At 46.6% G+C, this 24,998-nt stretch overlaps 1 protein-coding gene across 4 annotated transcripts in view; it reads left to right on the top strand.

Annotated features, from left to right (window-relative positions):
* The first annotated feature begins 782 nt into the window (after positions 1 to 782).
* The window catches only part of EHF (ETS homologous factor), a 40,416-nt gene continuing 16,200 nt past the window's right edge, over positions 783 to 24,998 (top strand). The window contains exons 1-2 of one of the 4 annotated variants that reach the window (XM_040495472.1): positions 783 to 940; positions 21,320 to 21,419. In XM_040495472.1, coding sequence (XP_040351406.1) covers positions 21,323 to 21,419 — 97 coding nt within the window. In that variant the 5' untranslated portion in view covers positions 783 to 940; positions 21,320 to 21,322. Of the gene's footprint in view, positions 941 to 10,260; positions 10,367 to 11,037; positions 11,129 to 21,319; positions 21,420 to 24,998 lie in introns of those variants that run through there. The other 3 variants (XM_040495471.1, XM_040495470.1, XM_040495473.1) reach the window with 3 other exon arrangements.

The following is a 24,998-nucleotide window of genomic DNA, read 5'->3' as shown; positions in this document are numbered from 1 at the left end:
TCTAGCTCCTAGGGAGACGTCCAGGGAGCGTCAATAATATAGTAAAAAAAGACCATGTAAGTATCAAGAAAGAATAAGAACCTGGATAATCCACCAACTGGATAGCCAGCTCTTGCATTGTTGAGAGTTGACTGTTCCACCTGAACAACTCAGATTCAACCCTCTCTCTCAGGACTCTCCCTTCAAACCTCCCAAAGCTCTTATCTGGGGCCAGGGGAGAGATTGGTTTTTCAAAGTCCATGGAAATTGCCAAGGGTCACTGTCAAAGAGACAGTCATGGCACCTGGAGAGAGCCGCTTCAGAATCTGGTACCTGCACAGCCAGGGCACTGATCTTGATGCCAAAGGAGAGTGGACTAAATACAGATTAGTACACAAGACAGGTGTTTAAGAGACCCCCCCCCCCCCCGCCATCATTTCCTCCAGATTTGAACTTCTGCTTAGCTTGCTTTTACGCGCACCCTTCCCGATGGTGTTCTGGGGGAGCCAGCGCGGTGCTTTTCACCTGAAACAGCCTCTAAGCTGAAAAGAACAGTCACCAAATCAATTCCTCATCCATTAACAGGTTGTCTCTCTGTTCTTGAGACACAGGCATAACCTGGTTAGACCTGTTTTGTTTGAACACTAACGTGTGAGTTGGCCAAATGCAAATGAGCCGATGTTTGTAATCCTTTATTTTATTTTTTTAAAGAGCCCGGCGGCCAATCAGCAGAGGGGGAAGTGACTTAGGGAATTCCCGGTTGGTGGCTTATTGCTTAACATCCTACAAAATGATTTAAAATTATTGTCATATGCATTTATCTCCACTCTGATGAGGGCTCAGACGTGATATCACCCCTGGTTCCCTATCCCTGTAGGAGCTGGTGTGAGTGCTACATGCTGTCTCCCCTCCATTAGCCACAGCTATTGGATTTCCCACCCAGAATCGTTAGGTAAATGAGGTAAGTCTTTATTTTTAAACCTTCTTTTGAATCTGGAGTTCAAACACCTGAGTGGAAAGAGAAGCCTGCCTTGAAGCAGACAGATGAAAATAAAACAGACTCCCGGAGGCAGCTGGCAGGAAGTGAAGCTCGCCTCACCTGCGCTCACCTCACTGGGTCTTATTAGAATTTTATTTTGGAAGGCAGCCGGGCTTCTTTGGATATGATCTGTGAATTGGCTGCATTGAGTTCGGACTCCCACTCACTGTGGATTTAAAAGCCCCTTGGGTTCCCTCTGCGTGACAAAGCCATTTCCCTGGGCTGAGTTCTGAAACCAAAAGGAAGCTCGGGACAGGTGACCCTGATATAGCTCAGTGAAAAGCTGGTTGGTTAAATGGCTGTTGGGGCTCGGAGCACGCATCATCACTTTCGAGAGAGGTCTTCTGTCGGTAACTTTTCTGACTCATTGGTTGTAGGGAAAGGCAGATTTGTCTGTAACATGTTCTGTTGTTGGAAAATGGCTGGGAACGGGCAATGGCGCACGCATCCACACTGGAGAAAGTGGTCGGGCAGTCCAGGTAGGCAAGGACACTGGGGAGAAATGTACACCTAAAAATGGCTCTGTCCAGAAAAAAAAAAAAAAAAAAATTGGCAAAGAGTTTTGCCATATTGCAAGGGGACAGATTAACCCTTTGTTTGTGCCATGATGGGCTACTGAGACCAGACAGGCAGTTGTGAGTCAGCAGCACCAAATGCCTTCCAAAACAGGGACTCTTTTAATATTGTTTGGACACCATGGAGAAGTGTTGGCCTCAGTGTGGATGGAACTGGGAACAGTGGGGAATTAATCTTGTTGGTACGTGACAACATGGTGTTGGGAAGTAACATTTTCACCATCTGTCTTTGAGTGGATTTAGTATATTCCCAGTGTAAGTGTAAGTAAGTGACTGGATTGAGAACTTTCCGATGGAAGGTCTAATTCAGGAATTGGTTCTGTAGGCATAGGCGTGAGGATGTGTTCAGATAGAGCCTTTCTGTGTGTAAACGGGTAGTCGGGGATCACGAGTGGTCATGTGCTAATTCCACGAGGTCGAGGGAAGCGCCAATTTCCAATAGGAAAGACGAAGTCGTTAGGAAACGTCTCGTGGGCTAGAGACCCTACCAGAAAAAGGCTCTTAAAAGATTTCAAGAATAATTTTAATAACTGTATTTGGAGTTGCGGAAGGCTTCTTCGCTTGTCCTCTTTATGAGATCTAGAATTCCGAGGCTGTGAAATAATTCATCCATTCCATGTTCTTATAACACAAAGTTGTGTAGGGTCACATCTTTTCTACACCAACTGCTAATGACTGATATGGACAGCTTTTAAAAACAATGGGAACAGGAAATGAGGGTCTTTTGGAAGTCTGTGATCACATTTGAAAAAATTACAAATATAATGGAGACAATCCTTCTGCATGTGTCCGAAGTATTTTGCGGAGGCATTTTAAAAGAAGGTGACTTGGAGGGAGTAACGCTGCTGTGAGTTCTCTCGCGTTGTTGTTCAAGATGGCAGTGTTAGCCAGGCCCTTTCTAGGGTGACCGTGGGCAGGGCAATGAATTTGATTCAGGCCTCATATGTATGGAAGATCTAAAATTCAATTATATTTGTTCTTTTGTGTTAAAAAGCATCTAGTTGTTAAATTCAAACAATGTTGTTTTCATTATTTTTTTCCATTTTTTAATATATCGTGAGCTCCCCAAATGGAAACGCCTGGGGCCTTTCTGAACCTCTGAAAAGTCCTACACTCACACTTATAGTTCTGTGTTTATGCGCCCGTCAATTTACCTAGATCCTCTTTCAATATCTTTTTGACCCCTTGAGAGGCTGAGATAATGCATCCAATTAACTCATTGGAAACTGGAAGGAACTCATATCAGGTCCTAGGTCCAAACGTGAGTGCTCTGGGCCAAAGTTCACTTTCAGGAAGGACAATTTAGCTCTCTGCAATCTTGTAATATTTTATTTCCTCCTCGTCCTTCCCCGATCCCCTAAATTAGGGAATTTTAGCACTGGGCTGTGTTTTTCAGACCCCCTCGCTCTTCTGAAAGCCCAGTGTGAGAAGCTTGCCTGATGTGAAACAGCAAGCATAGACGGAGAGGTTTATACAAATCAGTAAAAAGCCAGTCTGTTCCCCTTTCTCCAGACGGAGGCATCCCCACACCCTTTCTAACAGATGTGATTTTCAAAGACCTGTGGGAGATGGGGTGGGGTGGATACCAAGAATGCCAGGGCAGAACCTGCCAGCGCACTTGAGAAGCAGTGCCACAATTTTGAGGGACCAAATACAAACTTGGAACCTGATTTTCAGTGACACCTTTTTGCCGCTGTTTCAGCCTGTTTCTTTTGTTGACAGCTCTTTCTGGTAAAATGGAAGCGACAGTCATTTCTGTTGTGGGTGGAGCCCTGGTGGGGAGGCATTGACTCCACTTCAGGCTCTATGTTTAGAGACCACGAGTTCTCACCCTGGCTTTGTTCCTGAGTAACCGATGAAGTGCGGTGGCTTTCGGCTTGGGTAAACTGAGTCCGTGGGGGGTGGGGGGGGATTGTCATCTGAAGACAGAGGCAGGAAGGCAGCCATATCTTGCCAGTGTTCTCTAAAATATGTTGCTGAATAACTGAGGAGATGAAGAAGATACTAAATTTTTCTTAATGTTTTCTTATCTAATTAAAAAAATTTTTTTTAATGTTTATTTTTTGAGACAGAGAGAGACAGAGCATGAGCAGGGGAGGGGCAGAGAGAGAGGGAGACACAGAACCTGAAGCAGGGTCCAGGCTCTGAGCTGTCAGCACAGAGCCTGACGCGGGGCTCGAACTCACGAACTGTGAGATCATGACCTGAGCCGAAGTCGGACGCTCAACCGACTGAGCCACCCAGGCACCCCTCTAATTTTTAATAGTATGATTTTAAATTATATGATCTGTTTTAAGGTGCAGGCTCTTGCTAGAAATAGGTGGCTATTCTGTTTGTTTCCATTGAACAGGGTTTTAAAGGGCCAGACTCTTAGGTTATGCAGGAAACAAATAGTGCAGTGGGGAGAATGGCTCCCGCAGCAGCTGATATTAGGATGAGAGGTATGTTCAGGCCAAATGGCATTGATGTCAGGAAGCCGAGATGTGCTGGAATAGAAATGTCCACAGATCCCTCAGAGTTATTTGACAAAAAGTTTATTGGACTTCGGCGGGGCGGGGTGGGTGGGGGGGTGGCGGATAGGATATTTCTTTAAGAATCTTCCCTGAAGAATTTCAGACTTACGCTTTTGAATGATTGGGGCACAGTGTGTACAAGGCAGTATACAGGACTGGAAGTCAGGAGACCTGGTTGTCTAGTCCTGGTAAAGCTGTGTGCCCAGACCAGCACGCTCCAGCTTTCTGGGCTTCCATTTCCTCATTCAAACAAAGGAGTTTGAACCCGATTATCTTTAAGATGCATTTCCACCCTCAAATGCTGATGACCGGGAGAAAGCAGGTAAGCCTAGTGGTCAGCTGGTTTAGCTTGAGTGGCAGCAGCTGAGAAGGGGTGGGAGCTGCCCTCCTAAGGATGAGATGAGAAAGGAAGGCAGTAGGAGCCCTCCAATGGCTTCCTTAAGGTCTTCCGAACCTTGGCTGAGGGATATACCTGGTGGAGGTATTCAGATCGGATTCCTGGAGTCTTTATGAAGGGCGTTAGTATCTGTTCCCGTGGCAACGTCCCGTCTTTATCGATTCGCCTCATGTGTCCAAAGTTGGTGGGAGTATAGAAGTGGATGAAAACCAGGTGTTTTGTGGCAGCCAGTGGACACAAGCAGGGACTCTAATGATATCTTCTGTAAAACACCAAAGTGGCCTGCTGAAAGGCGAACGTTCAGGCACCCGTGGAGTCTACTCCATTTGTGTGGTGCTGATCAGCTTGCTTGACTGATTGCCCATGGATGATTGGGTAGATTGGATGGATATGGACTCACTTGTTCTAGAGGAAGACCCAAGAGGTAATCAGAAGGGGAGTGTGGCTGGCCCAGCCACTGGGCAGCCAGCCTGGAGACTTGGTGCTCTCAGAGGGCCTCAGCATGACTCTGGAGCAGCCGGAGCTTACAACAGGGTCAAGCAGAGTGGCCCATTTAAAGAGGCTCCAGGGGTTCTAATTGGCCTTGTTTTAAAAGAGACACCCTGTAAAATACCCCTTTGAAAATTGATTTCACTAGCACCTAACCACACTCTGGTTTGTTTTATGGGCTGGGCCCCCTGTTCTGGTTCATCGGATTCACATTACCTCTTCTCTTCCGATCTTTCCACACACCCTTGTCCTTAGAGCCTCCTTCTCAGAAGCATCTTCAACACTATTAAGAGTATCTGCCTATTTATTTAAAATATGGCCAGCATGGGGGCATTTGAACATGTTTTCGGAGGAAAACGAAGCCAAAAATAAAAAGAGAATGAAGTGCCTTGTATAATATTTTGATTATTACTCTTAATAGACCACCTGATTAAGCCCATTATTTTAACATAGCTATGTATTTTTACTTTTGTATGACCCTGTCTCGATGCATTTTTTTTTTTGAAGTTGATGTGATTGTGGTGAACTTAAAATTTCATCTTTTGTCCCTTCCACCTCACTCTATGTCATGGACACAAAATGAACAATCTTGGGGGCTGGGCCCTTATTGGCCCAACCGTGATATGAGAAATTTCCATCACCCTGCCAGCCCTTTCTCAGCTTGGTACAAATTTCTTCTAACAGTCTATTGGCTCTTTCTTGGAATACGAAGGGGGTCTTCCATTTTTTGTGTATGACAATGGAGCTTGGAGAATATGGCTGTCTTGTGGAGATTATTTTGGGATCCCTCTTAGGAACCTTTCAAAACGAACCTCCCTCAATAGGGCAAATGATATATTTTGGTGGACATGGTAAGTGAGATCTGGAAGGTGAAGGCTATTTTCGGCACTGTCTTCATGGTGACTACTCACAAGACTTGTTTTGTCTTTGAAAGGGGCTTTAGATTTGGCTCCAAGTTCAGCCTCTGTCTCAGTTGTGTTCACTTAGAAACTCAGACAGAACTTAGCTCATCTTTCACCCAACTTAACTCCACCAGCCAGAAGGCTGTGGGTTGAGGAACACTGATGAAGAGTAGACTTTGACCACTTGTGTATCGGAACGGGCAGGAGGCTGTGAGTTTGTGTTGCCTGGAAGCAGCTGGAATGTGGCACAGAGAACACCAGGTGTAGCGTCAGAGTACCTGGGTTCAAATGTGACCCTGCCACTGAGTAGCTGAGTGACTCTGGGTGAGTTATACAAGCTCTAGACTCTAAGTTTCCTTTCTGGAAAATGAGGTTAATCACATCTGCACATGGCTATCGTGAGGATTAAATTAGAGCCGCCACCACCCCCCGCCCCTATCTAAAAACACCTGGACAAATGCTTGTAAGTAAATACTTAGTAATTTGTGGAATGGAAATTGAGGCTAAGTCCTCAACAGGGGTGTTCTCAAAGACTCTTGACTGGGTGAGAGTGGATGGATAATTCCGGGATTTTGTTTTCAAAGTGATCAACATTGGTTTTGCACTTAGCCCATGGAAATAAATGCCATAAGGTTTTCACTGGAGAAGGCAGGCAGCAGGGACATGGAGTGAACCGTGTTCGGGGGGGGGCTTCCAGATGGAGCTTGTCCTAAGCTGGCTGCATGCCACCGCCTGTGGGAGTTCCAAGCAAGGCTTGGTGCGGGCACACAGCATGTTCCTACCCATGTGTCTTGATACCTGCCATAGAAGGGGCCTCCAGAAGAAGCTGATCCCCCACAAGGCAGTTCACCTGACTAGCTGCAACCTCATAGACCATTGCCCACCCCTAAAATTCTTGATATTACCTCCGGGTGTGTACTAACCGCCACCCTGGGTGTTCTGGAGGCTTTGAAAACAATTGCCGAGATACCATTGCCAGACCCAACAGGGGTCTGCCTCTTGGTAAATTGGTCAGATGACACTTGTAGTCATGTGGAAACGGTATCTAGAGGCTCTTTGAGTCGAACAAGAAGTGTTTGCTGTTAATAAAACAGCAAGACTCTAACCGGGGATCCAAGAGGCTCCTGGTGTACATGGAGAAAATACAGGTGGTTTGTCAACCTGGATGTGGGGAAAAAAATGGTATTTTTGTTTTTAATCATCTAATTAAAATCTGACATTTTCTTTCAGTGTAAATGTAGGCAAAATTCTACAGTAATGTTAGCTGTAACTGACTGTCACCAAGAGAAATTACAGACATTTTAATATACATTACACCTGTTGCAGATGCCTCAAAATATCGATGTTCGTCATGATTTTGATGCCATGGAGGTTGTTTGACCTGCACTAGATATTCTTATTTAATGTGTTAAGAAGCATATATACTATTATTATATCACATTAATTGTAAAAGTATTTAAAAAGCCGATTGTTGTATTTCAATATAAGCTTCCTTCCTAATCTTGCTATTTTAGTTTGTCATTTAAAAGCATTATTTTGAGGAGGGGTCCATAGGTCAATACCAGACTGAAAAATGGGTCTATGGATACAAGTAAAAGGCTAGGAACCCTTAATTTAGATCATTCTCTTGCACAGGGCCAGTGAAATGATTTCTGAATGACTTCAGCTAACAGATGGTCTCTGTAAAAACAGGGGTATATGTTCTTCCCACTCTTTGCTTTTGCCTATGGGTAGCTTTGGAGTTGTGGAGGGACCTCGGCATAATGAAAATAATGATTAATCATAATTAATAATAATAATAGTAATAGTAATAACAGCTAACATTTGTTGGGTGCCGGCCATAAGCTAGGTGTTATTAAGGCATGTTCAATGTCATATTTTACTTACTACTACCAAATGCTCCAGGAGATCATTCCTGGGGCAGTGACAAAAGATTTCCCTCTTCTCCTCATGTTGATTGAGTATAGATGCAGGTGAAGACAGGGGATGGGACTGACCCCCTGGACCGGGCCAATGTCCTCAGTATACAACCTGTGCAGTAACTCAGGGCTCCACATTTAGAAAGGCTCTGTGCTTGGTTTCACGCTCTGAAATTCATACAGTTTGAACAAGGGGCTCTGCATTTTCCTTTTGCGCCAAGCCCTGCGAATTATGTAGCTCGGTCCGTCTCTGGATGTGACGATGTTGTAATGTGTGACAACTCCTGATACCCGGAAGCTGGGACTCTACTGTGGAGATCCCCCTGTTCCTCCTTACTCATCTAGCTGACCTTTGGTGGAAAAGCTGAGGCCTGTCACAGAGGGAGGCTGTAGTTTCTGAGTTGGTGAGTTTTATGATTTTTTTCTTTTTTTTTTTCTTTTTGAACATCAAAGATTTCTTTCCTCTGAAGCAACTAGAGGAATGTCTGAGTAACAGGCTGGAAGGCACCTGGTTCCCTACCTTTCTGGTAGGGAGCTGCCTAGGTTTGCTGATGAGTTGTCTTCATTTTTTTACTTTCCAAAGTGTGCTCTGCAAGGGAAAATGAGCCCCGGTGTGCCGAGAGCCTGTCATTCTTGTAGGAAGGTGCTATGAATGAACTTGGCTTTCTTGCCCACTGTCATTTAATGGTTATCTGTGGGAAAAGAAAGCCCTACTTCTAAAGAGGAGATCCCCTCGTCTGTGAGGAAATTCAAATAGCATTTGCTTCTCAAGTTCAAAGATGATCATGGAATAAGCTTTATGAGGTTCTGTCTGCATTTTACAGCTCTGTTTTTACAAACTGTCCCAGGATCATGGACCTGGTGGAAGATGGGGGACCTTTCCTAGGTTCGTTTGTCAGGGTGATGGGATTCAGGCTCTAAATGACACATGCACATCCTTTCTTTCATTGGTGTGATGTCTACAACACAGCAGGTCTGTCATCAGGACCTATGTGTGACGGCTCAGGCATAAGGTGCTCTTCCAAAGGAGCCATAATTTCCCCTTAATTTTTCAACAGTGTTTTTTTCCTTGTTGTTATGACTGCTCTTTTATCATGGCTAATAAGCCTGAGGTGGCTTCGAGCAGCCAAGCCCAACCCCTGAGTCAATGCGGGGCTTTCGACGAGAAGCCGGACTAAAGTTTGACAGATGGGTTTGAGGGGCCATGTGCTTCTGTGTCTGTAGCATCTGGGCTGATGGACACCAAAGGCACGTTTCGTGGTATGCCACCAGGCTGATTGGTGTGCCTCCTATCCACATTTAGGGCAAAAATTATGGGAGCTGTCCTTAAAGAATCTCAATTTCCAAAATAAAAGCGTGAGGTCCTAAAAGACACCCCCGCTTCAGAAATACAAAGGATCCGTTTCAAAGTTACAGAGAATTCTGTTGCATTTCCTGTCATTCCCAGAACCCCGCTCCCGGCCCCGTACATTTATTGAAATATATCCAATCCCCTATTTACTAGCTCTGTGTCCCCGGGCAAGTTGCCTACCCTCTTGTGCCTCCTCAGCTGTAAAATGGGGATAATTATTAGTACCAACGTCCGGGGTTATGGCAAGGACTGAACGAGATCATTTAAAGTCTAGCTCAACTCCTAGCACGTCAGGACTGCTCGATAAATAGAAACTATCGTCGCTATCATAGTTTTGGTTGTTGTTTTGTAATTAGTCTGAGAGATTCCACTTAGTGGCTATCGATCTTCCTTTGGCTGCAGCATCTTGGTTTTTTCCTGGAAAGAAACTCGAATCTCGACACGGTCAAATCCATTGTTCCAGTGCATCCCAACCCCTCCCTGGCTCCAATCCCCACCTCTTACCTCTCTCCACCCTTCCCGCATTCCTGCACAGTCGGTCTTCTTTTTTTTTTTTTTTTTTTTTTTTTTTTTTTTTTTTTTTTTTCAGTCAACTGAGGGTGTTGTTAAATCTTTTATTTTTCTGGCTGCCCAGTTTGGTTCGGAGGCACTCCACTCCCGCCCTGCTCATGACAAGAATGCTAGGGAATGCTCAGCCAGCCATGTCCCTCCCCTGTCAGAACACCCAGCTCTTAACGCTCCCTGAGAAGCGGCATTTCTGAGGCCCCACCTGCTGCCATGACTCCCCCATTGAGCCGGTGGTCTGGTGATGATGAAGACCGAATGGCTGAGAGAAAGCCGGGGGTAGGTGGTAATCGAGGGGAACATCACACATTGCCCACGTCCTGTGCTTGCTTCTCAAGGCTTCGAAAGAGACACTGAGAGGCTTTCTCTGATTGTGTACGTTGAAGGCTGGGTAGCGATGCCATTGCTTAATTAGTGTTGTTGTGATCTACATTTGAGTGATTTGTTTAGCTCTTTGTGGCCCTTTTGGGCTTGAGCTCATCATGTGATATTGACAGAGTGATGAGAAATGGGAGGGCAATCATGCTTGAATTAATGCGGAAATCACATCCTCAACGTCTCGGGTCCTTTCCACATTGGACGTGGGACCTCAAGTCACTTGGTGGGACATGAGTGAGTCTACACAGCCCACCTTCGAGGTAGGTATGGATAGCCTCGTTTCCCTGATGGAAAAACTATGGTCCAGGGACCAGAGGTTTTCACATTCTGCTTATTGCCCAGGGCTGGACCGAGGAAATCTGTGGGAGAGGCTGGACTGAGACTCGACACGCTGAGTCTCGGCTTTAGGAGGTAACCTGGAGACCACACCTCCTCCCTGAGCCGTGTTGACTTTCGGAAGTCAACCATTGGGAAGAGCGGGGTTTGGGTTTTGATCGTATCCTGGCAGCCCCTTCTCTGCCCTTCTTAATCTGATTCATGATCTTAACCTGGGCTGACTGGAGGCAGGCCGTGTCACTCTGCAGATCTTGGACACCCCTCAGTGCCTTCGCAGAGCCAGCCGATGGAAAAAAAATAAAAGACTGGAAGCCAGTCTTCTGGCTTCGTGGCCCTGCCAGCTCTGGCCAGTCTATTCGATACCTCCTTTTCTTCTGAGGGAGTGGGAAGGGAGCATCCAAACTGAAAGCACAGGTCTTTCTTTGGTTTTTATAGGAAAAACAAATTGGCATGAATGCTCAGTCAAACCAGCTCAGGCTGTTCGGGCAGATGCCTTTCTTTGCCTTTTTCTGTTTATTTTCCAACAAATCAATGCTTAACTGCGTTGTTATTGGAGCAGAGCAACAGGTGCAAAAAAATAACTCTGCTGCCAACTCAAATGAAAAGGTAGGGCTTATACCCTCTGGGAGGTATTCAGAAGATAACAGAAGACCCTGCCAGCGACTGAATTAACAGCTCTGTTTACGGTGGGTTTTATGTTAACAGCTTGCTCCTAACCCTCCCACACAGAAACGTGCCATTGTCTTGGGGACGGACAATCAGCCAGCCAGACAACTAACTACCTTATTCTCTCCCGAGCGGAGATCGGTTTTGGCTGAGGCTGCTTTGTGACAGTCGGGGGCATTATCCTGTCTGCCAGTTCGATATCTTAGTACGGGTGTCCTGTGAAGGCAAGGGCATGGGGTTGCCAGAGAGAATCCGTCCTGCTTTTAAATGTAGTCACGGTTCTTTCCAAGGTTGGTTGTTTCCAAACGCCAGCAGGCTGCCTGGCTCCCTCTGCTCTGGCTTCACTCTCTCCCCAACAGGAGGTGGGGAATGAGCTCAGACGACTTTGGAAAGAGCTACCATTGTTTCGGAAGTGGTGTCTTTGCTGAATAGTCCATCAGGGGAGGGCAGCGTCTATGTTCTGTTCATTTTTGTGTCCCCAGCACCTAGCAGAGTGCCCAGCACCTAGTAGACATTCCATAAATGTATATTAACTGAAGGGGATGAGTAAATATGTACATTAGCAAGACAAGCATTTCTTGATGACCATTTCTTGCCACTGAAGGCTAAGACAGCAATTTTCTTGGGTATGAAGCCTCAAATCTAGGGTGGTTGAGTAATCTTTTGAAAGCCTAAGATGGGGAGTGGGTTGGGTAAGCTAGCCATGAGATTTTGTGATGGAAGCGATCGTCATCTAAATCCTCTGCAAAGGCTATGTTCTGAGGCAAGGTTTGTTGGTTCAGGTCTTCAAAGGCTCATACTTGTGAATAGCTGAGCACTGTTGAATTTAACAATTCAGTAGGACTGAGCATTAGGGCCTGCTTTATTTCAAGTTAGCAAATAATGTGATAGACTCTCCACAGGTGGCTTGGAGCTTGAGTTCTCTGGACTGCAGGCGTTATCTCTCACTTTGAGAGGATTTCCACTCCGAGGTGTTCCCTTCAAAGATAATATCTCCCGGAGTTAGCTATCTTGTTGTGAAAATTTGAGGGGAGACAAGTAGTGAGTCTAGGACCAGAAGTTCTAAACCGTAATATTGCTTAAAGATTGGTGAAGGGAGCTTCTTAAAAATGAAGATTCTGATTCAGAGGTTTGGGGTGGGACCCAAGAAAACTTTAAGTTTAAGCCCTCCTTAGGTGATGATGATACGGGTGGTCTATAGACCAAACTTTGAGGGACACCTGTGTGACCTCTTCAGCCTGGTTGGAAAACAAGCGTCCTAGGAGTAGCCGTGGATGCTCTAGTCTCCACACCTGGGTCTTTCCAAAGACGTGTAGACACCTGTGGTTGTAATAGGAAGTGAGGCCTGTTTTTCTTCTGCTATACAGTTTCCTCTCTATTTTATGATCATTTGGTTTTAGACTGGAGAAAGGGGATTAGCAGGGAGACAGATACTGATGTTCAGGGTGTGGGGAAAATGGTGAATTCTTTACTGCATTGCCAAACAGAGGTCCAGAATGAATGAAGCCTTGTTCCTACTTCAACTGCCGATGGAGGGGGTTGGTGGGGCTCTTCCTGTTATCACCGTAGGGAAACAGGGTAACGTCCGTGCCAAGTAAGAGGGTAAGAATAGAGTCTCTCAGGCTTTCTCTCATGTGTCAGAATAAACTTCTGTCTCCTGGCCCTGACTCCACTACAAAGGTTTCTTTAAATTTCAATCTACCATGAGTATAAGAGAGATTTCTTAAAGATCCATAGCATACAGAGATCTGTAGGAGTCAGTGGTCTTTAGAGGGCCTGGGACCCACAAAAATATATGCAAAGCAAGGTGTGAATGTGCATTTTTGGGAGAAGAGAGCCCTAGTTTCCAAAGGCTCTATGACCTTTGAAGATTCAAAGCTTGCCCTATTCTTAGTTTGTCATATCTGAAAGGGATTGATAAAGGCCCAGGAGGTCATATAAGGCAATCTTTTAATCAACTTTGGTGCCTGTCCTCTGTCAGTCTCTGCATCTTGTATGAGTCTGGCACCAAGAATGATAAAGATCAGCATGATATGTATATTTCCAAATGGCTTACAGTCAGTAAAGTGTATCTATAATGGATCAACACTTGACTTCCCAACACTGCATCATCACTCATGAAAACGCTTGAAAGCACAGGAATAATGCTTCAGATATTGCCCCTGGGAACGTGAAATGTCTATTTCAAAACACATTATGAGGGTATGAAATTACCTGTGAGGTAATCCCAAGAGGATCAAATACATTCCCCAAGCTTGATTCACATTTTGATTCATTTGGAAAACCTGAATTATTGCCTGTCTTACATTCAGTTAAATTTCACACGTACATGAATTTTCTTTTCTCCTCTTTGGGAGTAGTTCTTTTGAAATGACAGTCGTATTGAAACAGGAAGTCAGGAAGCTGGTGGAATATCCTCAGGGCAAATGCTGTGAATTCACCTGCTGGTAACTTTGATTAAGGACCCAGAATGGTCTGAATATCGCCGTCATCACAAAAGTAATTATTTAAAATGCCTAATTGCTCCTCTGGCTTGAGGAGTAAAAATACCCACGAGGCAGCCAATTCTGTGGCAGTTCGGGGATGATGTGGTTGAATGAATAAAGGAGTTGGGAAGAGGGCAGACCATGACTTTGACTCTTCAGTCCTCTGGGGCTGGGGACAGGGAATGCAGGCCGAGCCCTGCTTCAGATCTACTCTGTGACTCTGATCGCTCCCAGTGTGTTTTCACCCTCACAGCAGGAGCAAACCATGTTTTTTGTCCTGAGGTCTCATTCAGAGGAAGAAAATAATTATGGGCTAGTTTATTTCCAAAATATAAAATACAAATTACTTTACTGAGTCATAGAAAGAGTATTTATATTATATGTGTATACATGTTCATATAGATGGCATACATATCCACATATATACGTGTGCGTGTGCGCATAGATACGTATATATACATAGATCTGTTTTAATGGCTATAGGGCTGTCATGGCCCAGTTTTCAGGCTACTAACACATTCCTACCTGAGCATCTTGTAGAAGTGGCAAAATGAAAGCAGCTTTCTATTCTTTCATTCTGAAGGCTCTCTCTGATATACTGGCAAGAGAGAAGACAGAGACTCACTGGGGGTCCTGGCATGCTTGGATGGACCAGAGAATTTTAGAACCTTGGAGAAGCTCAATAAAGGTGTGAGGCCCCAGATGGCACAGGGAGAATGCTGTGACTCTGTATGGAAAGGGGGGAGGGGTTGAAAGCAACTCTGTCTTCTGGCCAAACACGCGCTTCTCAGCAGAAAGCGGCTAAGTTCCCAGAGATTTATTGCTGGACGGTCCGAGTTTCCATTCTCTTTTGGCTCCAATTCTTGCTAACCTGTGTGACCATGAACAAGTTACCTGACCTCTCTGAGCCTCAGATAGGCCATCTGTTAGGTGACATAATACCTTATAGGGTTATTGTGAGTACTGACTGAGATAACGCATTTAAGACTATCATCATAGAGTTGGCACATTTTAAATGTTCACTAAGCCCTAAGGGCTATACTATAGTTGTTGTTGTTATTTATTTATTTATTTATTTTACAGTGTTCGGTCCTAGATCTCAGTAGCCACACCATGGATCGAAAGACCTACATCCCTCCAGATGAGCATGCCCAAACTAGGTCATGTTTGTCTCTGCTAGCAGGTTCTCTATGTATATTTAAGAAGAGAGAGTGGCACCTGAGCAGCTCAGTCAGTTGAACACCCGACTCTTGATTTCAGCTCAGGTCATGATCTCACGTTTTGTGAGATTGAGCCCCATGTCAGGCTCTGCACTCACAGCATGGAGCCTGGTTAGGATTCTCTCTCTCTCTCTCTCTCTCTCTCTCTCTCAAAATAAATAATAAACATGTAAGAAAACAAAAGGAAGAGAAATCAGTTGAGCAGTGCTTGGTCTTCTTAGGAGCCCCAAGACTGGGCAGAACCTTCTAGGTTCTAAGGTATATGGCTCCAGCTCCCTGCCAGAGTCCCAGCCGTGCCTCCTTCCCCTTGCTTTTCTGTCCCTATGAGACTCAAATCCTAGATTTGCAGTAACCGAGCATGCCTTGGGCCAACGGGCCCCGTAGGATAGAGAAGCCCTCTGGCCACGGTCTTCCAGGAGCTCCTGCCCTTCTCCTCCGCACCTGCAAACCAACTGGTGTGTGGAAGTACGATGCCAAGGCGGTAACGAAGAGCTGGTGGGGTTGTGCTGTCCCACTGCTCCCGGCAGCATGGCGTGTCTGGTAGGAGGAAGGAGGAACAGGAGGGATGGCTTTTAGTCCCTGAGCAGGGACCATGCCCGGAGGGGCAGAGCACAGCTTCTGTGAGCAGAGGCTGAGAGATGCTGGTCATAGCTCAGCCTGATGGCGCATCCATAGAGCAGTCCAAAATGGGAGGTGGGGAGGCCGGAGATCCAGCCTCGACTTGACTATGCTGGCAACCTGGGATTGCAAAGCATTGTATGGATGGTAGAAGTTACAAGCCTTGCTTGAAATGAACTTGGCTCTCAATTTCCTCCTTGGAGATGCAGTAAAACAACAGTAATCACACGATAAAGAATAATAATAATAATAATAATTATAAACACCACCTGACATCTATCGAGTACTTACTATGTGTCAAACACTTTTCCAAGGATTTTACAGGCATCATCTCATTTTGTCTTTCAACAACCCTTTTCATATCATCTCATTTTATAAACGAGAAAATTAGGGCCCAAAGAAGCTGAATAACTTGTCCAAACTTGCCCCATTAGTAAATTGGCAAAGCCAGGATTCGAACCACGTTTGTCTGACTCCAGAGATGAGAGCTCCCAACCATTACACTATCCTGCCTCTGAAGGATCTACCCTGACCCCAAGAATGTCCTCGCAAGGCGATCAACACAGTTTAACGAGAGACTCATGGGCAGAACTTAGAACAATAGCTGACATTTTGGGGGCACTTGCCATGTGCGAGATAATATGTGAGAACTTTGGAAACATTCTCATTTAACCCACACATCAGTCAAGCTGGTACCAGATAGGAACTTAGCCTTTGATGAAAGCCTGGAGGAGGACCGGGGGAAGATAGTGACTCGTCTGCACATCTGACTGGCACAGAAGTGGTCCTAGTCCTTAGCAACTGGGGCACCGTGGGGGTTTGCGTTTCACCTGCATCTTCCCATTGACGAAGTGGGAAGGAGAAAGTGGCCTGTCTCTCCCCCATCAATGTGGGCTGTGGCCACCCCGGCACAGTGCAGTGTTATCTCCCTGCAGAAATGGGTTTTGGATTGACCAAATGCTAGTGGCTCATCATTTACAGGGCAGTTGATGCCTAAGGTTGAATAGGTCCGGGCTGGAAGCCTGGCATGAAGTACTCATCTGTACAGGGTCTACTGGGTAGCGTGCCTGGCTCTCCCTCTTCAAATATAGAGCGGACTTCTGTCTCCAGAAGTGTCAGTCTTAGAAAATGCTGCGCAGGGGGCACCGGGCTGCCTCAGTGGGTGGAGCATGCAACTCTTGATCTCGGGGTTGTGAGTTTGAGACCTGTGTTGGGTGTAGAGATTACTTAAAAATAAAAACAATTTAGAAAGAGAGAAAGAGAGAGAGGGAGGGAGAGAGAAAGAAGGAAGGAAGGAGAAGGGAAAGGAAGAAGGAAGGAAGAGGAAGGAAGGAAGGGAAGGGAAGGAAGAAAAAGAAAAAAGAAAAGAAGAAAGAAAGGAGCTGCTGCACAGAGGGTGATTTCTTGGGTAGATGTGGAAGTCTGGGCAATCACTGGGGCACAGAGTCAAATACCATTCTCTCCAGTTGTTGTTGCTCATGAAGGGAGGGATAAGAGAATGCAGATGGAAAAACCCTCTGGGTAATCCGCATTTCGTTCCACTTTGGGTTTGAAATAGAATTCACAGGTTGTGTGCTTGCGCGTGCAGGCGTGCGTGCGTGTGTGTGTGTGTGTGTGTGTGTGTGTGTGTGTATGAGGTAATTACTCTTTATTTGTACCAAGCACTGCCCTAGGGGCTTTAAAACCCCTTATCTTTTTTAATCCTCTAGCAAACTTATGCTGCAGGTACAAATGCCAGGCCTTTTTCCCAGGAGAGGGCACAGCAGTTCAGAAAAGCTAGGGGACAGCCCAAGGTCGCCACACCAGCATGATCAAAGCCTGAGCTGCAGCGGCCGGCCTCCACGGGCTCTCTTTTAAGTAGTGTTCTCAACTGGGGGTTATCTGGCCCCAGGGGATATTTTGAGAGTGGGGGCGGGTGGGGGAGGGAAGCTGGAAGGGGTTGCATCTGGCATCTAATGGCTACAGTCCAGGGATGCAGCCAACACCCTACAATGCCCAGGGCAGCCATAGAACATTCCCAGCCCAGGATGTCAGTCTCAGGCAGACTTGAGAAAATCTGCTTTTCACCCAGAGCACTTGGCTGAGGATAGTTGCCGGAACCCCCCCACCTTGAGCTGGAGATGAAGAGAGGTGGGTTCTGTTCTCCACGTGCTTTTGACTTGAAAGGTGGAGTCATTCTTATTTAGGCTCTGAATTTACTTTTTCCAACCTCGGAAGAAGTTAACTATGTTCGAGAAACATCTTCAGAACTGATACTTAAAGAAGGGGAAAGGAACTGATTTTTCATTGAGGCCACGTGTACTGTGCCAGACCAGACAGCTTTAACTCCATTGGGTTATTCATCCTTCAACACAGGACATCAGCATTTCCCTCCATGCCGCCTTTGAGGCCAGAGAAGAAATTGAGTTTGGAAAGGTTAGCATACTCCAGATCACATGGCCTCGGATGGGGAGTCTGGATTCTAACCCACACCTCCAAGGTTCCAAAGTCTCTACCTGTATCTACACGATACATTTTCTCAAAGAAATAATAAAAGCTATGCTGAAGGTAAACTGGGAAGCTTAAAGAGGAACATTAAATAATCCCCCTACTTTGTAATTAAAAGGATTTCTTTTTATACCCCATAAAGTAATCACCATGTACCATAGAAAGTCTATATTAGTATATGGGAGTGTGGGTGAGTTGGTTATAGTAATGCTTTTTTACAATTCTCAAGACACGTTTATTATCTATTATCTCATTTGATCTTCTCAAGACTCTTGGGAGGCTGTCGGTGGGGGGCAAATGTCTTCATTTTCCACCCGAGGAACTGGGCCTCAGAGGGAATAGAACTTGGGGAAAGTCCTTCAGCTATGCTAGCCCCGGGCCCTCTGTGCCCACCTCCAGGGCACTGCCCAGGCAGCATGCCATGATGGGTTGGAGACGCTGACCTTCTTCCCTCATAAGCCTGGGTGAGCTTAAGTGAACTCTGACTCAGTAAGGGTTAAGACACATAAACTCTTTTATGAGTAGTAACCATTTACTGCGCCCCGTAAAACACAAGAGAACAAATGCTGGGGGCCCCTTTCTGTTCTGGCTGCTTTCCCTAGCAAAGGGGGTACCAGCAAGGAGCAGCAGTGCTCATGGGTAGAGGAGCCTCTTGGGGCGGGAGGGGGGCAGGTGGTAATGGGGCAGCTGTGGCCGCCTTATCCTAAAGGCTTCCCTGTGGGTTGAATAGTTCTGGATGCAGTCAGGGGATTGCAGACAGAAAAGATGCCTGTCCCAAGGAAAGGGGCCGTGGGCACTTGGTCACGAGTGGAGAACTGGCCTGCGTCGTCCCGTGGTATTTATGGGATCCCTCTTTACTAATTGCTAAGCTTTCCACATGCACAACCTCATCTGATTCTCTCAGCCCTGTGAGTTTGCGACTGTTCTCAATTTATAGGTGGGGAAAGTGAAGATCAGAAAGTTTCTGGCTAGACAGACGTGGAACTTGCTCAAAGTCCCACACAGCAGGGGACCCGGGATCTGAGCCCAACTCTCCCCAGATCTAAAGCCCGGTTGCTTAGCCCTCACATCAATCTGCCTTCCAGATTTGGGGGAAGTAAGTGGTGAACAGAAACCCTGAGCTGGCCGAGAAGTAGCTAGCTGGTGGTTGGCCCAGGGCACATCTGGGTCCCACGGAACAGCCACTTTGAAACAGCCCTGCAGGCAAACCCTTGTGAAAGAATTTCAGGGAAGACTTCCCCCACCCCAGCCCTGCAGGGCCGATCCCTCCATGCAGATGGGCTGGGCCCTGAGCTTCGGCTCTTGCAGGGTTAAACAGTAACCTTTCTACTGCTTGTGGTTGAGCAAATGCTGGCGAGGAACAAGCCCAGCCTTGAGCAAACAGGAGACCTGGCCGTGCCCCTTCCCTCCCCCAGCTGCCCCTTTGGGGGCCTGCAGGTTTCTTTTGCCCTGAAGTCGCCCATTGGATTTCTTAGCTGAGGGCAACTGCTCTAGAAAGCTCAATGGGAAAAGAAGAAGAGGGCTTGCCTTCTCTGAGAGAGAGAAGCAAAGAGGTTTCTGGAAGGGGACGTAAGAATCGATTCAGTCACCTTTTTAAAATTTTTGCACAGGGAAACTGAGGCCCAAGACTGTTTCTGGTTTGGGTTACCAGGGGGGGGAGTGACTCTCCTCCTCATAACACCTGCCATATAGCCGTGTCTTAATTTGTGCCAACCGCTCCAGGTATAGAAACTCAATCTCCAGCCAGCGCACATAGTAGGTCTGGTGATCTGCGTTCTGCCTGTGAGGAAACAGGTTCCGAGAGGTCAGTGACTTGTCTGAGTTAATACTAACCGGCCGGTAAGGGGTAGAGCTTGGAATCAAGCCTGTTCCTTCTGGCTTTGAACCTCATGTATATGGTGCCACCACACAGATCCCGGCTCTGCCCACCTCCCGGCCCCTGGTCTACTGTGGTGCTCACCATTCTCTTCTATATTTCTTTTGCTACTTTCTACTTAGGCTGGATTCAGGCCTAGTTATTTACCAAACAGCCATGATGATGTTAATACTCATCACGAATGTTCCTGTTTGGCCTAGCTTGACTCCTAGTCACAGCTCTGTCCCTGGTGCCTGGAATAGTACCCAGCCCATTGTATGGCTGGTAAATATTTGTTGAGTGAATCAATATGCGAATGAAACTTTTATGCCTCTTCCAGACCCCCTCTTCTCCCCTCTGAAGCCCTACCTAGAACCGGAGGAGTAGGAGCTAAGTTGGAGGAAGGGGTTTGGGGGCTGGAAGCTCTCTACTGGAGCGATTTCAATCTGGGGGATGTTGGTGACACCCAAGGATATGATTTCCCTAAAACAGGCAGAAAATTTTCCATGAGTCGCTGCTATGAGGCTACCTCCCCTCCTCACCCCAACATTTTAGAAAGAACAAGTTATCTTTACAGGCCCTGGGTCATGCTCAATTGCCTTCTGGAACAGGCCGCTCTTCTTTTGAGTGACTGAACCTACTTCTAGGGCTTGGGTCTAAAAGGAGGAGAGCGTCCGACTTGAGAATAGGGAATGTTATAAACGCCGAAGGGGTGAGACGCATTGTTCTAAAGTGTAGAATATTTATGTTGTTTAAAAAACCCAAACAGTTCCCCATGAGAGAAAGGCTCTTCTCCTGTGTCCTTTGCTGAGAAAAGGAGACTGAGAGAGCCACCTTCGGGTCAGTTTCCAAGCCCGTGGTATTCTTCAGGGCTCTAAAAGGAGAGAGAAAGCTCGTCAGAATTTTTACTGGGATTCCTGACATTATCATGGAGCCAAATACTGGAGGAGCTCTAAGTACCTACGTCTGAAGTTCTTTGACACGTGGACACGGGCTGTGGCAGGTATCTACACTGAGGAAACTCGGTTAGGTGTTCGAGTGCAGGGCTGCTCAGTTGTGTTGGGACTTGTGAACGTCTGATTTCAGATCCTAGGGCCTGTGCAGGTGCCGGGTCTATGCCGCCACCGGCTTGGATTTTATTGATTGCAATTTCACTTTACATGAAATCTCTTTGGCATTTTCACTTTTTTAAAAAAAAAAAAAAAAAAAAAAAAAAAAAAAATCATGGCTGCTGGCCAGACTCGCCCTGTGAGCAGGTATTGCATTTTCCTCCTGCTTCATTCCTGATCAGAGATTATTCATTTATGAATGGGTGGCTGTAAAAACTTGCCTCATGCATATGAAAGTTGAACCTGGAAATTTTTAATTGCCAGTGAGTTTTGCTTTTACTGAAAGGGCTGTGGTAACGTGCTTTGGAGGCAGTGGATGGCAGGACAAATTCTTTTTTTTTTTTTTTTAATTCCTGAATTAACTCTATGATCTGTGCTCCCAAATGACGTTTGTCCGAGAGGCACTGACCGAATGAACTGTTTGATCCCCTTACAGATCATGATTCTGGAAGGAAGTGGTGTAATGAATCTCAACCCCAGCAACAATCTCCTCCACCAGCAGCCAACCTGGACAGACAGCTACCCCACGTGCAATGGTAAGGGGACCAAGTGGGCGTCAGTGTCACGCCCCGTGGGGCTTTTTCCTCTGTTTTAATTACGCTTCGTTTCTCCACTTAATGTTTGAAAAACGCAGGTTTTATTCAGCAGGGGTGTGGGGACGAGGGGAAATGGAGCAAACTGCGTGCTGGAGGTCCCCATAGGCTCTTGGGGCTCCAGACAGAAGCCGGCTCCAGATATTCCATTGTTTCCTCCCAATATTCAAGGCAGCCTGGCAGAGAGGGTGGTAGAAGATATGCCCAAAGGGAAGCTTTTAACAGTGTTTGGCTGGGGTATCAGGATAGGATAGCAGAGAAAAGGGTGTGTGTGTGTGTGTGTGTGTGTGTGTGTGTGTGTGTGTGTGTGTGCGCGCGCGCGCTGTGTGGCAGCGTGGAACTTAAGGAAGACAGGGTTACAGCAGCTTATTCTATTTCATCTTCCGTGACCAGCCTTCGTAAGGGGAGAGATTTGTGGGACCACGTGTCTCCCTTTGGGGCTTTCATTTGGAGCCGATTGATTCGAAGAGGGAGGGCCTGCTGATGCGGCTTCCGGAGGGTTTGGGGATCAAGCCCACGGCTTACTGTAGAAGTGAACTGGATGAAGACAGTAGCTGAATCAGGCCCCACCCCCCACCGTGAAGGCAGACTGCCGTGCATCAGACTGCAGCGGGTTTAAGGAGCTCCAGGCTCCTCTCCTGCCCCAAACTGGCTGCTAGTCTCCTTGCAAGAGAATCTGCTGCTCTTGGTCCTCCGGAGATGTGGAAATGTGCTGTCTGCGGGGAGCACATCCGGAGAAGCAGAACAGGAGGATAATGGAAGGCTTGTGTTCTCCAACCAGCGGTTGATCGAAGTGCAGCTCCACCCCTTTCAGTTTGGAACCCCAGTCAAACAGGGTTGGGAAGCATGGTCAGGTGACCTTCCCTCATTTGGCCACCTGTCCACAGAACTGCTGCGCTTTCCGGGCAGTGGCATTTTCTGATGCAGGCCTCAGATTCCTCGTGAGGACCTCAAAGGAGGATTCCAGATAGGGTAGGAAGTTTCTTCAGCCTGGAGAGTCTTTGGCATCCCCAGTCTGGACCCCGGATTAGGACAGCCTTCTTCCTGTGTGCTTTGGAGAAAGCTGGGGCAGTGTTTTTTAGCAGGGAATAGAACTTAGGGGCCCCAAAGAAGTCCCAGTCCCTGGTCATGATTGACAGGGGTCAGTTGAATAATAGACAAGAGTTGAACTTATGGGATTTTCAGGGATTCTCCTAAAACTTGAGGAATCGGATGAGTCCCCTGGCAGATGGGGAGAACCCATCTTTAGACAAAACTCTCTGGTTCTCCCAAGTTCTAATAGGATACAATATCAAGAACTATCCTTTATTCTAGGAGTTGGGAGAGGAAACGGAGAGGCCTGTTGTCGGGTTATTGAGAGTTATTTCTCTTATTTGTAAACTCAGAGCTATACTGTCACAGCAGAGTAATTATCTTGGGGAAAAAAAGATCAAAGACTCAGGGAGCCACAAAAATATACCTCATCCCGAAACAGCTGTTTTTGTGAGACACCAAAAAATTGGAGGGACGTGGAAAGAGCCAGTGTAAGCTCTGCATGTTTGTATATTTGGGAATATTTCTGTGTAATTAAATTTTGGGACCAGATTGTTCCAATCCTTGTCCTTGTTCCCCATCACAATTTGCTTCCCCTTCAGGGCCCCAGTGGAGGGTTTAGGGCTGCTTTTGTCTGGCCATGACGGGTAAAGAGTGAAGCACATACTATGAGTGTAGATATGACCCGTGGCAGTCACCTTCGTACCTAAATGACCTCTATCTCTTGCTGTTAATGCTTCTGGGCTCTGGAAGCAGGGGATGAATTCAGACGGGGTGAAACATTCCCCCTTCAGCCTTTCTGAGGGGTTGAGGGCTAGGCAAACAGCATTAAGGGAATCAAACCCTTGGAGCTCTTTAGCTGCTTGTCACTCAAACTGTATCCACAGACCATCGTCATCATCACCATCATCATCATCATCATCATCATCATCATCATCATCATCTTGTGGAAGCTTGTTAGGAATGCAGAAACTCAGGCCTCGCCCTAGATCTATGGAATTTGGATCTGCATTTGAACAACATTCCCTGGTGATTGACAATCATATTAAAGTTTGAGAAGTACTCACCTAGCATGCCTTTGAAGAAACAAATTAGAGATGGTTTTCTTGCGCTGTGCTTTCCCGTGTTGGTCCATCATTCAGTTTGTGGGAGTATCTGTGTGCCATGTTCAGTCAGACTCCCTTCACCTTGGTGGGCTACAACAGTGTTTTCCCCTTGTCCCTGTCCCTCGTTTTTCTTGGATGAGAGCTCCTCCCCTTGACCTCTGTTTTCAAGGGGACTGTAAGATCTCAGCCCTATTACCATGTCCCCAGGCACAGATTCCACCAAAGAAATAGAAAAAAAACCCTCTCCATCCACCCCCCCACCCCCCGCCAAGGACCAGGACTTTGGGGTGACTTTGTGAGGTTCTCTTGAGTGAGACAAGAGAGTCACAGATGCGGTAGGTTAGCCCACATCCAGGTCAGTGATATTTGTTGCCTTTGATGAATTTTACTTCTTCACTGGTATTTAATTTAACCATCTTGTGAATGCACCTCAAACTCGTCTAGAGTCCTACGTGATTTCTTCTTCAGCAACAAATTCCACCAAAGAAATGGAGAGAGACCACCTACGATGGCCTAGTCTCTGAGTCTCTTTCGGTAGGAGATACAAAGATGAGTTAGACAGAGTCCATGACCTTGAGTTTTGCAATTTGCAAAGAAGGATGAGGCAGAACTTAGAGATGTGTGAAGAAAAGCAGAACATGACAACAGCCATCGGGAGAAATGCCAAGCACATCTCCTGGAGACTCAGGGGACATCAAGCCCTTGCAGCAAGCTGGGGGGATTTGTGATGGCTTTTATGGGGTGGCCAGCATATGCAGGCTGGGTAGGACTTCAACAGGGAGTGATTGGCAGGATACTAACCAGGCCCAAGGAACACCTTCAGAAGTGATAGATCGCTTGAACAATAGTTACTGAAGAGCCCCAGTGCTGGACTTGTCAGTTTTGCCCTTAATTTCGGTGAATAATGGGAAGCCACTGAGGGTAGCTGAGTAGGAAAGTGACGTCATAGAGGCTGTAATAATCCATGGGGGGCAGGGGTATATCAGCACCGTTAGCAGATGGCTAGTCTGGACCACTCTGGGGAGAAGCAAAGGTATCAGAGAGAAAAGAACCTTATTCTCAGGCTTCATTGTTGGTTGAAAACGGTCTGAATTTGTGTGTGTGTGTGTGTGTGTGTGCGCGCGTGCGTGCGTAACAGAGAGGAAAAAGTGGGAGAGAGAAAGAGAAAAGAGAGGAAGGGAACTGTGTGGGTGTGGACAAGAGGCTATTAGGTTGCTGACACTGTGGCGACACTTTAGCTTTCATGGCACTTTGCAGGAGGTGGGAATGAGCTCATGATCTCAGAGTACTTCAGGTCAAGTCTGTGTGCTCACGAAGTGCCCAGGGGTAAGTGTTATACTAGGGAGGACACGAACTGGCAGGGAGGCTGACGATCAGCCCCTGC

This window comes from Herpailurus yagouaroundi, unplaced genomic scaffold (assembly GCF_014898765.1).
Source record: "Herpailurus yagouaroundi ecotype Mexico unplaced genomic scaffold, PumYag 187, whole genome shotgun sequence".
Lineage (NCBI taxonomy): Eukaryota > Metazoa > Chordata > Mammalia > Carnivora > Felidae > Herpailurus > Herpailurus yagouaroundi.
The sequence above is the reverse complement of the archived record's forward strand: the minus strand, read 5'-3'. Positions and strand labels throughout refer to the sequence as shown.